This window comes from Crotalus tigris, unplaced genomic scaffold (genome assembly GCF_016545835.1).
Source record: "Crotalus tigris isolate CLP2741 ecotype Arizona unplaced genomic scaffold, ASM1654583v1 scf7180000019276.598803, whole genome shotgun sequence".
In the NCBI taxonomy this organism is placed as follows: domain Eukaryota; kingdom Metazoa; phylum Chordata; class Lepidosauria; order Squamata; family Viperidae; genus Crotalus; species Crotalus tigris.
In genome coordinates, this window is record NW_024097468.1 from 509,776 (window position 1) to 524,455 (window position 14,680).

The following is a 14,680-nucleotide window of genomic DNA, read 5'->3' on the forward strand; positions in this document are numbered from 1 at the left end:
TGGGAACCCCCCCCCACCCCCACCCCACGCCAGGACAATGCAACCATCTTAAAGCACCCAAAATTTGATCATATGATCATTGGGGAACGCTGTGCTGGTCATAAGTGTGAGGACTGGCCATAAGTTCACTTTTTCAGCACTGTCAGAAGCAGTCTTCAAATGAATGGACATAAGTAGGGGGAGCATCTACAATGTAGAACAAGGATATCCTTGGGCTGTCATTAAGGAGCTCCTAGCAGCCTTTGCAAGATTTGGGGTATCCTGCTTGGTGGGTATCTTTTTTTAAGGCCTGTTTTTAACTCTGCTTGCTTGAGCTACTAATAAAGCTTAAAAGTCCTTCATTTATTGGAGAGCTCATTGTCTCTGGACCTAGAGGAACCAATTGTCTGGGCACCTCATCACTGCCCGGTCACTTGGCAAAACACCTGCACCCATGTTCTCCCCCCTTTAAATATAGAAGTGGCCAAACAACCCAACACCCCAAATACGGAGAAACAGAGATGCCTCTTTTTTGGGGTGGAGGGAGAGAGGAGGAGGAGGAGGAGGAGGAGGAGGAGGAGGCAGTGACCACTCACCTTGCTGGCTATGCTTCTGGGCGTAGACTACCACCATGGCGGTGAACACCACACAGCAGGCTGCGGGCACGGGGGAAGCCATCTGAGGACACAAAGAGAGACAGAAGGCAAGGATCAGTGGAGCAGGAAAGACGGGTACGACAAACATATTGGGGTGGACAAGAGGGAAGGGCTAAACAAGGGAAGATGGGTCTTCTTCCTCTTTTCATAATTGGCAAGAAGGGTTCCAGTCCTTGGTGAAAAAAAGTAGGAGCAGAGAATCCCTCCACCCCAGCATGATGGCACCTCAGCTCCCAGCCAGGTGGGCTGATAGGAAAGATACTGCGAATTCCTTCCTTCCTTCCTTCCTTCCTTCCTTCCTTCCTTCCTTCCTTCCTTCCTTCCTTCCTTCCTTCCTTCCTTCCTTCCTTCCCTTCCCTCCCTCTATTCCCTCCCCCTCTATCCCTCCTTCCCTCCTTCCTTCCTTCCTTCCTTCCTTCCTTCCTTCCTTCCTTCCTTCCTCCCTCCCTCCTGCCTTCCCTTCCCTCCCTCTCTTCCCTCCCCCTCTATCCCTCCTTCCTTCCTTCCTTCCTTCCTTCCTTCCTCCCTCCCTCCCTCCCTCCCTCCCTTCCTCCCTCCCTCCCTCCCTCTCACTATGGTGACTTGGGGCAGCTAATAAGAAATTAAAACCAGAAAACAGCTCTAATTAAAAACAAACTTATAATCGGTATCAATCAATGAACCCTGTGTCAGGGCTCCAGCGAGATCATTCATCTGGCAATCAATATGAAACAACAACCAAGCAACAGGTTGAACCATCGCCTAACAATCCAGTCCAAATGTCTCAGGAGCAACTAGGTTTGGTGTCTCAACATGATCTTGACTATCCAGATCTCTCTCTCTCTCTCTCTCTCTCTCTCTCTCTCTCTCCCTCCCTCTCTCTCTCTCTCTCTTTTTCTCTCTGTGTGTGTGTGTGTGAGAGAGAGAGAAAGAGAGAGGGGGGGGGGAAGCTGCCATGACACAAAAGGTGCCAGACCCTTAGAGTTGCAAACCAAAAAGTCCTGAAGGGGCAGCTGTGCATCTTGACTCACATAACGGGCTAAATTCTAATCCTAGGCACCTGATACAAGCCACAGTGTTATCCCATGCATCATTAAATTGGTACACAAATGAAATGAATCTTGTTATCGGCCTCCTGCCAAATCTTGCAACACACAGGGGCTCATAATAATAAAACACAGAAACAAGATAGTATAAATCAAGAAGAAACCATATACCCAAAGGTGATGAATATAAAATGGTAAACACGGTGGTAACTACAGGTGCCCACTCAACCCTGGGCAACATCAGCCTCAAACCCAAAAAATAATCCCTTCTTTACCATATGGAACAAGAGTGGGGCCAGTCTACTTTTTAGAGCAGTGTTTCTCAACAACGTTGGCCACTTTAAGAGGGATGGACTTCAACTCCCAGAATGTCCCAGCCAGCGAGCCTGGCTGGGGAATTCTGGGAGTTGAAGTTCACCCCTCTTAAAATGACCAACGTTGAGGAACACTAGTCTAGACTCTAGAGGAACCTCTTCCATAAGATGAGGGTCTCACTTCATTTCCAGGGCCCCACCAATCTCACTTCTCTTATACAATGAACCCCAAGATCCTCAATTGAGAAGAGCACCCCAGATGGTTGGTTCTCGCTAGAGGAGGTAGATCTCCTGGAGATAAAACTGAGGGCCTTCAAGGTTAAATCCAATTGTTGAAATGGACACAGGAATCCACCAAGCGCCCATACAGTGTGTGCAACTCGAGACGGCCCTAAGGCTGTTCTTTTCTATCAGCCTTCAAAGATATCACCAGATCATATGGCTGAGGCAAATGTAATAATTCACAACATTTGCACAACACTGTCATGTGTGGTGTCTCTTTCCCCCTCCCATGATTCAAAGCAGACACAACTCTGTGGTTCCCTAACACACTAGGTCCATCCAAAGGGCCATAAATCACATCCCATAATGGTTTGGTTCTCACAGTCTAAAACTGTGCATCACGAGGCCCACTATTATTTGTGACAACTCCAAAACCCACCTTGCAATTCCAGAACCATGTCATCACCATATTTTCCTCCTCTTTTTGGCATCCAGGCAGCAGAAAATTATTTTTTTGTTCCCTTGGTATTCAGCCTCCTTCACATCAACAACATCCCATATGGAACATGTTTCAAAACCATCATCTGATCTTCCCAAAAAAGAACACAAGAAGACACTGTCATATCCTCCATGACAGCACCCTTCCTACATCCCGTCATGATGTTACTACCACTTTATAATGCCTTAGTAAGACCACAGAAGAAACTTCCTAACAGTGAGGACAATTAACCAGGGGAACTACTTGCCTCCAGAAGTTGTGGGTGCTCCAACACTGGAAGTTTTCAAGAAGAGACTGGACAGTCCTTTGTCTGGAATGGTATAGGGTCTCCTGCTTGAGCAGGGGGTTGGACTAGAAGACCTCCAAGGTCCCTTCCAACTCTATTGTTCTGTTCTGATAACTCTGCTCCTTCTGTGACACTTTTGGATGGCAAGTTGCAAGAGACACAATCCACCTCTTTTTAAGCCTCATCTTCACAGGGGTATGGGTAGTGGATGATATTCTTGTAGAAAATAAAACAGGACCTGGGTCCACATGAAGACAGGGCAGCTGTTCATTATCTACTGGGGATTTGATTGAGAGACCTAAATCAAAGAAACATCTGGATAAGCAGGAGCCTGGAGCAGAAATGAGGGGGTGGATCTCTGTATTATTGAAAGAGGTTTTGTTTTTGTTTTTGACTCAACTTCTCCTCAGCTACAGTGCTCAAAGGGGACTGGGGAAGATGAGAGCTTAGCCTTAGATCAAGAGTGTCCAACTTGGCTACTTTAAGACTCGAGGACTTCAACTTCCAGAACTCTCCAGCCAATCATGCTGTTTTGTATGTGTATACACACATACATACAGCATGCACAAAAACTAGACCAACTTCAATCACTGGCCACTTTTGATTTTTGACTGAAATATCGCAATAAAGACAGTCACACGAATTTTGGGGTTTCCCGGGGCATATAAAAGTTAGATTTTTCACGTTCCTCTATCTATTAAATGTGCAATAGTATTACATGTAAAAGATCAACATATATTAATTAAAAAACCCTTTATTGCTAAAAGATACTAATCTGAACCTTCAGCAAGTTGTAATCTTCTGGCTGGTGGTGGGTCTTGTAAAAAAAAAAATGCAATATCAGAAAAGTGCAATAAAGCCAGGCATCTCTCTATTTATTAAGAAGAGAGATTTGGACTTCATTGATCACTTCGGAGTCCCCAGTGAATGCCAGGCGACGACACGACAAAGTACCACATTGTGCTCTTTTGTCTGCAGTGCTATTTAATGTCTCGATGAAAGCACTGTATGGTTGGTCATGAAGCATTTTAGAGAGAGACTTCATCTATCTACTTGGAATATTGCACCCAATTTTGTTCGCTACGATATCAAAAAGAAGTTGAGACTCTGGAAAGAGAAGAGCAACAAAGATGATTGGGGGACTGGAGGCTAAAACATATGAAGAACAGTTGCATGAAATGGGTATATCTAGTCTAGAGAAAAGAAAGACTAGGAATGACTAGAGGTGACATGATAGCCGTGTTCCAATATTTGAGGGGCTGAAAAGAAGAGGGTGTCAATTTATTTTCCAAGGTACCAGAAGGCAAGACAGTGTGCTGCAGCTGCCAAAAAAGCCAACACAGTAGTAGGCTGCATTAACAGAGGGATAGAATCAAGATCATGTGAAGTGTTAATAGCCCTTTACAAGGCCTTAGTAAAGGCACTTGGAATACTGCATCCAGTTTACATCCATGATGTAAAAAAGATGTTGAGACTCTAGAAAGAGTACAGAGAAGAGCAACAAAGATGATTAGGGGACTGGAGGCTAAAACATATAAGGAAAGGCTGCTGGAATTGGGTATGTCTAGTTTAATGAAGAGAAGGACCAGGGGTGACATGATAGCAGTGTTCCAAAATCTCAGGAGCTGCCCCAAAGAAGAGGGAGTCAAACTATTCTCCAAAGCACCTGAAGGCAGGACAAGAAGCAATAGATGGAAACCAACCAAAGAGAGAAGCAACCTAGAACTAAGGAGAAACTTCCTGACAGTGAGAACAATTAACCAGTGGAACAACCTGCCTCCAGAAGCTGTGAATGCTCCAGCACTGGAAGTTTTTAAGAAGAGACTGGACAGTCATTTGTCTGAAATGGTATAGGATTTCCTGCCTGAGCAGGGGGTTGGACTAGAAGACCTCCAATGTTCCTTCCAACTCTGTCATAATCTGCTGGAGAACAGGCAGTCCTCGAGTTATGACTGTAATTAAGCTTGCCCATTATAGTTGTAAGTCGGTCTTAAAATATGATGATGCTTTTTTGTGGTAATTCGAAGTGCAAACACAAATGTAGTTAAACAAATGTGGTGGTCGTAAGTGTGAATCCACTGTTCGCTATAAGCCTGATTTTGCCGAAAAGTGAAAATAAGTGCTGGTTTTCAGCAAAACTGTCATAGAGTCTGGTCATGTGACCTCAGGATGTTGCAAATGACAGCAAATGCAGTCGTGTTGTGAGTGTCCAAAGAGCGATCACGTGACCATGGAGGAACTTTAGATCCGAGTCATAAGTCCCCTTTTTCAGGGTTAGGGTAATTTCAGACACTAAAAGCAACTGGTTGTAAGTTGGGGACCACCTATACCAGGGGTCTTCAAACCTGGCCCTTTTATGACTTGTAGACTTCAACTCCCAGAATTCCTCAGCCAGCGTGCCTGGCTGAGGAATTCTGGAAGTTGAAGTCCACAAGTCATAAAAGGGCCAGGTTTGAAGACCCCTGGTTTAACCAGACCTTCTCATATGGACCTGGTCTTGTGCTCCTGACAATAATGCACAATCCTGAGAAGTTATGGAGACACCTCAAACTCTTGATTAGCATATAAAACACAGTTTTGCAGTATTGCCTGTGAAAATTGTTTAGATGTATCATTAATAATGATTTGCAGATTTTGGTAACCTGTGACTGGCTGAAGAATTCTGGGAGTTGAAGTCCACAAGTCATAAAAGGGCCAAGTTTGAAGACCCCTGGCCTATACTCTGTTCTACCTCTCTCTAACATCTGAGCTGGGTGAAACACGTTCTGAGCTTACGTCTGGACTCAGTGCTCAGTCCATGAAACATTTCAATCCTAAAAAGAGAGCGGGTGGATGGGTGGATGGCTCTCCAGGATGGAAACGGGGGGGGGGGGGGCTTGCCTACTCTTACTCCTTTCCCCAAAATTTGTGTAGCTTGAGGATGCTGCAGGAGACACTAAGGCTGTTGGAGGTTCAAAGGATCTCTGTGGTCAAGAGCAATTATGGCCAACTTTGGGTTGCTGGTTCACTCAGATCTTCTCTTAGAACTAGTGACTTGCAACATCCTCTCCACTCATCTATCGCAAACAAAGTTGTTTGAATGTGGCAGGACAAAAATCAAATAAATAAGCGATGCAACAAGGAGAGGTCCATATCAGCTCAGCAAAGGTTAGGGGGCCGTAGAAGATGCCATAAAATCACAGGAGAGGAAACAGGCAGAGACAGCTGAAGTACTACAGTCCAGTTCACACACTGGCAGTCTCACATTCACACGACAGTAAAGCATCTGAAGGCAAGACAAGAACTAATGGATGAAAACTTGTCAAAGAGAGATCCAGCCAATCTAAAGCTAAGGAGAAAATTCCCAATAGAGAATATGATTCATCACTGGAATGTCTTCAGAAGTTGTGGATGCTCCATCACAAGAGGTTTTCAAGAAAAGATTGGAACAACCATTTGTCTGGAATAGAAGAGGGTCTCCTGCTTGAGCAGGAGGTTGGACTAGAAGACCTCCAAGATCCCTTCAATCCTACTCTTCCAGGGGTGTCAAACTTGCCACGTCATGTACGTATCGTGAGTTTTTCCCCATTGCTGGAGCTGGGGTGGGCACGGTTTCGGCATGACGTGTCCAGCCCGCGGGCCGGCAGTTTGACACCTCTGTACTATTTTATGTTCTGTCTATGTTCTTAGAGTTGCCTTTACAGTTTTTCTCAGCCGCTCAGTTGATCCAGAGTGTAGTATCCTGGTTGCTAAGGGAGACACCTGGTCAGGACCATCTTTCCAGCATCTGTACTAGCTGCCAATTAACAAGCCAATTCCTTTCTGTTTTTAGATATAAATTCCTATGACTTGAATAAAGTGCAAAGAAAACAGGAGACATAAAAATAAAAACAAAAAGAAAAATAAAAAGGAAGAAAAAGGAGGATGGGAACCTAGCAAACAGCTGAGTTTTTAAATCTGCATTAAACCTTGACCAGCTAGAATAGCATTGATCAGCCTTTTGATTATGCAGAAAGTGAACATGCACCATTGATCCTGGATTGTAAATCAGTTTGGCATGGTTTTTCCACAGTAATTTTTTTCCCCCATGGTGGCTCAATAGATCAATAGTCTTTCATAGACTGTTAGATTCCAAATTTTAGGTATACAATTCAGAATCGCATTTGCATCACTAAACTGTATGACTGTCCCTCAAAATTGTATCAATCAATTTAGGAATATTAAATGGAAATGGGATGATAATGAGCCAGGAACATTTTATGGCAAAAAAGTCCCCCCCCCTCTTCAAAAAGCTTCAAACATACAGTCATGAAGTTGAAAGTCAAACCTTTCTATATCTATTCTTTCAGGTTTCCAGTGAAGATGAAAACAAATCTTTTTTTAAATCTTCTCTTAATGTCACAAACATATTCCTTAATCCTGAGTTGTTAAAATGAGGTATTTCAACTCCTTATTCCAAAATCCTTGCAAATAACTAACACATAGTCTTCAATGTTTAATTCTCTAGGAATTAAACACCCCAGAACAAAAATTCAAGACTTTGTTTTTAATACTGAAGACTGCAAGCAACTTGGGATCTTATTCTGAACGGGCCATCTTTGTCCCCTTCAGACCTGATGGATTATTGTTTATTTTGTTAGATTTGGAGGCCAACCAACAGCCAGATGACTCTGGGGGGAGCTTTCATCTGAAGACAGGAAACAATAAAATAGGGGGGAAAAAACAACCCATGTACATCTGGACAAAAACACAACTGTACAAAAAAAAAACTTTAAAAAAAACTGACCTGGAAGGGCTCAGCAATGACTCCACCCCCAGTAGGAGCATCTTCCAAAGCTTCAGGATCAAGCAAATGGTGGAAACAATATGGATCTTTGGGGAGGGAGGTTTTTCCAGAGGATGGGCACAATGACAGAGAAGGTGACTTAGAAAATGAAGGCCACCGGGGATATCCACCAACTGCACTTTCTTGGGTGTTTATTTTTTAAAGTATTTTTTTTCTCATCCAAGAAGCTTCTTCAGAAAGTCTAATTGCCTTTTGAAAAACAAAACACCTTTGGGACAACTAAAAGGTGCGTTTTTCAAGAAGCTTTCTTCTTTTTCTTTGAAGATATTTCGCTTCTCATCCAAGAAGTTTCTTCAGCTCTGACTGGATGGTGGGGAATGGAAGGAAGTGCACACTTCAAACCCAAGAATGCAATAAGGCAGAGGCTTGTCCATCCCAAGGATAAAACATCCAGACACAAACTGAGCAACGGTCTATAGGCAGTACAGTGCAGTGAGCCATGTGCAGACCTGTATATTGGGGAAATGAAGCAACCACCTCACAAACGCATGGCACAACATAGGAGAACAAACCCATCAGGACAAGATTCAGCAGTCCATCTTCATTTAAAATACAAAGGCTGCACTTTTGAAGACAGCAAAGTCCACATTTTGGACAGAGACGACCTCTGGTTTGAAAGAGGGGTCAAAGAGGCCATCTAGGTCAAAATTGAATAGCCCTCTCTCAACAGAGGGGGAGCGGTACGACATCATCTATCTCCAGTCTACCACACAGTCCTTTCAACAGTTCCAAGAAGGCTCCACGCCCATTTGCACTACTCAGGTGACCCTGATGACACAGATAAACCTCCAGGTGGCCTCAATGACTCTCTAAGCATGCAAATGACCAGCTGTCTGCAAGGAGTATAAATCCTTCCATTCCCCACCATTCCAGTCAGAGTTGAAGAAGCTTCTTGGATGAGGAATTCTGGGAGTTGAAGTCCACAAGTCATAAACGGGCCAGGTTTGAAGATCCCTGCCCTAGAGTAATATTTCTTAATTTTGGCCACTTTAATATACACACCTATGGACTTTGACTCCCAGAATTCCCCAGCCAGAAAGCTGGGAAAACAAGCTGGATGGGGAATTCTGAGAGTTGAAGTCTACACATCTTGAAATGGCCGTGGTTGAATAACTCAAGAGTATAACCCTTCCTTTCTGGGTCCTGCATGGGATAAATCATCTGGGTAGATAAAACCTCCTGCTTTTCTTCAATAAAGAAACTAATTTAGCTCAATCAAATCTGTGCACTGCCAGCAGAGTAAGCCAAGTCCTGAATAAGGGATTAAGTGTCTGGAAAACTGAGATTCACAGCCAGGGCTAGTGTGCATCCTGGCATCACACACACCTGTTAGGGTCCCCCCCCATAAAGACTATAACACTTTCATCCATAAAGACATTTGTGCCGATGAAAGCAATCTGTTGCTATGGAAGAAGAAATCCCACTTCATTCTAAGTGGCTGGTCAGCCCTTAAGACTCCCATTCCAGAATGTGATTTACTAGCCACATGAGCAGAATGGCAAGAGAAAAACTCAGAATAACAGAATGATGGGGTTGGAAGGAACCTTGGAGGTCTTCTAGTCTAGCCCCCTGCCCAAGCAGGAGACCCTAAACCAGGGGTGTCAATCGGGTGGCCCATGGGCTGGATGCATCATGCACAGGCCACAGCCACCCTAGCTCCACAAAGGCAAAAAATATCGTGATACATCATGATATGTCATGTGACGTGATCATGTTTGACATCCATCCCTAGAGCATTCCAGACAAATGGCTGTCCAGTCTCTTCTTAAAAACTCTAGTGTTGGAGCATCCACAACTTCTGGAGGCAACTTCTGTTCCACTGGTTAATTGTCCTCATTGTTAGGAAGTTTCTCCTTAATTCCAGGTTGCTTCTCTCCTTGATTAGTTTCCATCTGTTGCTTCTTGTCCTGCCTTCAGGTGCTTTGGAAATAGATTGACCCCCCCCTCCTCTTCTTTGTGGCAGCCCCCCAAATATTGGAAGACTGCTATCATGTCACCCCTGGTCCTTCTCTTCACAAGACTAGACATACCCAATTCCTGCAGCCGTTCTTTATATGTTTTAGTCTCCAATCCCCTAATCATTTTTGTTGCTCTTCTCTGCACTCTTTCCAGAGTCTCAACATCTTTTTTATATTGTGGCAATCAAAACTGGCTGCCATATTCACAACCCTTGGGACATAATATTCCAAGTGTTCCAACAATATTCCAACTCGGCTATGTTCAAGAGGTGTCTTTGCCAGGCACCCCCCCCAAATTCCCCCCTGGCCCACTATAATTTGGAAATGAATGTTTTTCCAAACTCTCAACGCCTCCGTTGCTTTGACTGAAAATGTCACCTTGCTTTGGCAAAGTAGCAGAAATGAAACACCTCATGTCTAAATGTTTTACTTCCTGTCAATTCGCAGCACTTTAAATTGCTTTTACTGGCTTGTTTTAAAAATAATCTTCCCAACCTATTCAGAATAAAGTGACTGTCATAATTGCAAGCCCAAGTACAGGAGGAAGGTGTCCTATGGAAACAGTCACAGCGGGTTTTAAGACACAGAGGGACTAGTGTGCCGGCAAACGGCTGGAACACAGCACCCAAACCCTGTTAAAACAACCGCAACTTATTCCAATTCACATACAGAGAGAGGAGAAGAGCAGTCTGAACTAGAAGGAGGAGTTAAATCTGTCATCAATTTGATGTCATTGTATTATCATAAGAGACTCAAGTCTACTCTTCCTTGAATTCCATTGACCCTTATCTAGCATCAATTTAACTTTGATCGTTACTGGATTAGATTCTTGTGTAGTTTATTGTTGAGTCACTAAGTCATGTTTGAATCTTCACAACCCATGGACAACAGGACGTCAGGCCCCCCCTATCCTCCACCCTCTCCCAGAGTTTGCCCAAATTGATGTTCGTTGCGTTGATGACACTGTCTAACCATGATGTCCCCTTCTTTTATCTTCAATCCTTTCCAACCTCAGGGTCTTTTCCAAGGAGCGCTTTCTTTGGCGGTCAAAGTATTAGTGCTCCAGCTTCAGGATCTATCCTTCCAAAGAATTCCAGCATTTGAGGGGCTGCCACAAGGAGGAGGGGGTCAACCTATTCTCCAAAGCACCTGAAGGCAGGACAAGACCCAGTGGATGGAAACTAATCAAGGAGAGAAACAACCAGAAATTAAGGAGAAATTTCCTAAACAGTGAGAACAATTAACCAGGGGAACGGCTTGCCTTCAAAAGTTCCCAATTCCTGCAGCCGTTCCTTATATGTTTTAGCCTCCAGTCCCCTGATCATCGTTGTTGCTCTTCTCTGCACTCTTTCTAGAGTCTCAACATCTTTTTAACCATTGTACCGCCTAGCAATGGAAATATTGGGCTTAGCTGAGGTTGTAAGTCGAGGATGTGTTCTGGCAATGCATTTGCAAGAAGAAAACCAGGCTCAGCGAATGCCAAGAATCCAACCGTGGATTCCAGGGGCAGATCTAGGAGTGGTCGTGAGGCACTGGGTGACTTACGGCATTTTGCTTGTGAGGGTAGGCCAGGGGTAGGCAACCTTGGCTCTTTTATGACTCGAGGACTTCAACTCCCAGAATTCCTGAGCCAGCAGGCTCAGCTTGGAAACTCTCCCTTTCCCCTCAGCATGGCTGGCTCAGGAATTCTGGGAGTTGAAGTCCACGAGTCATAAAGCAGCCTAGGCCCAGGTCAGAGGTAGGCAACCTTGGCTCTTTTATGACTCGTGGACATCAACTCCCAGAATTCCAGGGCCAGCCTGGCTCAGCTTGGAAACCTCTCCCTTTCCCCTCAGCATGGTCGGCTCAGGAATTCTGGGAGTTGAAGTCCACGAGTCATAAAAGTGCCAAGGTTGCCTATCCTTGGGGTAGGCCGTTGGAAGGATTTGTTGTAGAAAACTGAAAAAAAGAAAAGCAGGAAGCAGGAAAGCAGAGCAGCTTTTAATATCCCAGCACCATCATATACAGTACAACCTGCCTGTTATCAAAGCTCTAGAACAGAATTGATCCCTGTTCTAAAAATAGAAGCTTGATCGCAGTACGAGAAGCTGCGTATTGCTGAGATTCAAGAAGGAAGAGTCACCATTTCATCTCTGGAGCCCTGGGTGATCAACTCCATTTGGTCCTCAACGTACGATCACAATTGAATCCAAAATGTCCACTGCTCAGCAAGACAGTTGCTAAGTGATTTTTGCCCCATTTTATGACCGTTCTCGCCACAGTTGTGCTAAGTCAGGGGTCTTCCAACTGGGCCCTTTTATGACTTGTGGACTTCAACTCCCAGAATTCCTCAGCCAGCGTGCACACTGGCTGAGGAATTCTGGGAGTTGAAGTCCATAAGTCATAAAAGGGCCCAGTTGGAAGATCCCTGTGCTAAGTGAATCACTGCAGTTGTTAAGTGGATCCGGCTTCTCCATTGACATTGCTGGCGAGAAGGTCACAAAAGGAGATCACGCGACCCCGGGACGCTGCGACTGTCATAAATGTGAGTCGGTTGCCAAATGTTTGAATTTTGATCATGTATAACCATGGGGATGTTGCATTGGTAATAAGGGTGAAAAAATGGTCGTAAGTCATTTTTTTCACCACTGTTGTAAGCTCGGTCACTAAATGAACGGTTGTAAATTGAGGACCAGAAGATAAGGACCCAGATGCATACCAGCTGTGCAGAGAAAACTACACTGCTCTACTACACAACATGAACAGGAACCCTGCCAAAGCGTGATTCAGAAAACTCAAGATGGTGGCCATAATGACGCAGCAAACAGAAGGAGCTTTGATTGGCCCATCTTAGTCCCTTGATGCGGCCACCACCTTGACTTCTCTGCAGAGAGCTGGTGGGCCTGTCCTCTTTCTGCCAACTCCTGCCCATGGAACTGCATCAGCTTTCTAGATGATGGGAGCTGTGGTTGTGTGGTGGAGCCACTAGTTGAAGGTTAGGAGACATTTCAGCTCAGAGTCTTTTGGAGGAGGAAACATTTGAGGTCAGACACTCAGGTCCATCTTTGCCATTTCCCAAAGGGAAGCAGACAGGCTAGTGTGATTCTTGTAGCATAGACCATCAGCAATAAAGACACCTACATGGCCCATTCTTGGAGCTGTTCTGTGGGTTGGGGTGGTGCTCACAAATGGGACTTTGAGCCAAATATCGAGTTTGGCATGGGCTGGCAAGCTGGAGAAGCTCGACATTGACCCATTGGTCAAGCATTTCTGCCACCAATGCGCCATTTCTGGTTAAATCAAAAGAAAGTCATTGGCTCACCAGTGGACACCTGAAAAGGTGAAAGTTAAATTAAGGGTGGTAGCAGGAAAGAGAGCCTCGTGGCAGTGCAGAAAAGCAACACTTTAAATGGCTTCAACAGAAGAGAATATTTGTAGTTCAAGGTTGAACTGTGGGGTTCTTGCTGCACTCTCAACTGAGTGGTTTTCTTGCAGATATGTTATGAACCAACAAGGGGACATCAACAGAGTTAGAAGGAGATTGAGGGGAGGAGGAGGAGGAGGAGGAGGAGGAGGAGGAGGAGGAGAATGAGAATTGGAGGGTCCTTGGTGCTCTCTGAGCTTGGAAGTTTTCTTGAAGATGTTTCATTAACCAACATTATCAGTCCTGGAAGGGAGGGAGGGAGAGAGGGAGGAGGAGGAGGAGGAGGAGGAGGAGGAGGAGGAGGAGGAGGAGAATGACTCTGGGGTCCTTGGTGCTCTCTGAGCTTGGTTGTTTCCTTACAGATATTTCATGACCAAACTATGTAACATCATCAGTGCTAGAAGGGAGGGGGGTTTGCAGAAAGGAGGAGGAGGAGGAGGAGGACTGTGGGGTCCTTGCTGCTCTCTGAACTTGGTGGTTTTCTTGAAGATGTTTCAATTCCCAACTAGGGAACATTATCCGTCCTGGAAGGGAGGGTTTGTGTGGAGAGGAAGAGGAGGAGGAGGATAACTTTGGGGTCTTTGGTGCACTTTGAGCTTGGTAGTTTTCTTGCAGTCATTTGATAACCCACCTAAGGAATATCATCAGAGCTTTGGATGAGCAGGTGGACATCTGATAGAAGACGTTTGGGTGAGCAGGTGGACACCTGATAGAAGCAACGCACACCTGGAGGACCAGGCTCTCCCTCAGAAGATACAATGGACCTTTGGAACCCACCAACCAGGTCTCTTGCAGAAAGTAATACAATAAAACCAGCAAGAGACGGATACACGGCTCCCTTGCATTGTACAAGTTAGAGCTGAGTGGTCCTCCTTCAGCCATCTTGCAAGCATGCCTAGCTCTCTTCCGAACTGTCGGCTGAAGCCTTTCCAAGGTTGATCTCATAGCCTTCTCCGCTGTTCAGCCTGGGGTCTCTTGTGGTTTCTTTCCCACCAAGTCAGGTGCTGCTGCTCAACAGAGCTATCTCAACAAACTCGCTTCAAGGCAACCTGGATGTGTTTTGAGGCTTTAAGGACGTGTCCGTTTGGGCCCTTGCAGATGTCCTAGGCAAGCAAAGGCCATGCTGGCTGGGAATTATGGGAGAGGAAGTCCAACACATCTGGGGAACATCGAAGGAGGCTGTTTTTCTTCTAAAATGTCATCACTTCTCAACAAAGCTCTTTGGGCTGCTGGGTATTAATCCAAGTATTAATGGCCAATAATTACTTCAATTGTTGGAGCGATTCTGAGAAGCGGAACGAAATGGTCTGGATTTGCTCAAGTGCTTGAAACGCCGTCCCCATTTCTTGCTCGGGGTTTTGGCCTTGGGAGGGTGCCTCAAGCCCTCTCTTTGGCTCTGAGTTCAGGACAGAAAGCAAAGCTGGAGGAACCCTGCCCTGGGTGAGAGAAGCACGTCAGAAAGGACACCATCCCAGCGGGCAGGTTTCGCACTGCCATAGAAGTCAAAATGGAT

At 45.1% G+C, this 14,680-nt stretch overlaps 1 protein-coding gene across 4 annotated transcripts in view; it reads right to left on the minus strand.

Annotated features, from left to right (window-relative positions):
* Window positions 1–14,680, minus strand: part of CNTFR (ciliary neurotrophic factor receptor) — a 215,328-nt gene that overhangs the window by 155,436 nt on the left and 45,212 nt on the right. For all 4 annotated transcript variants that reach the window (XM_039361481.1, XM_039361480.1, XM_039361479.1 and 1 more), the window contains exon 2: window positions 576–657. In XM_039361481.1, coding sequence (XP_039217415.1) covers window positions 576–657 — 82 coding nt within the window. The remainder of the gene's footprint in view (window positions 1–575; window positions 658–14,680) is intronic.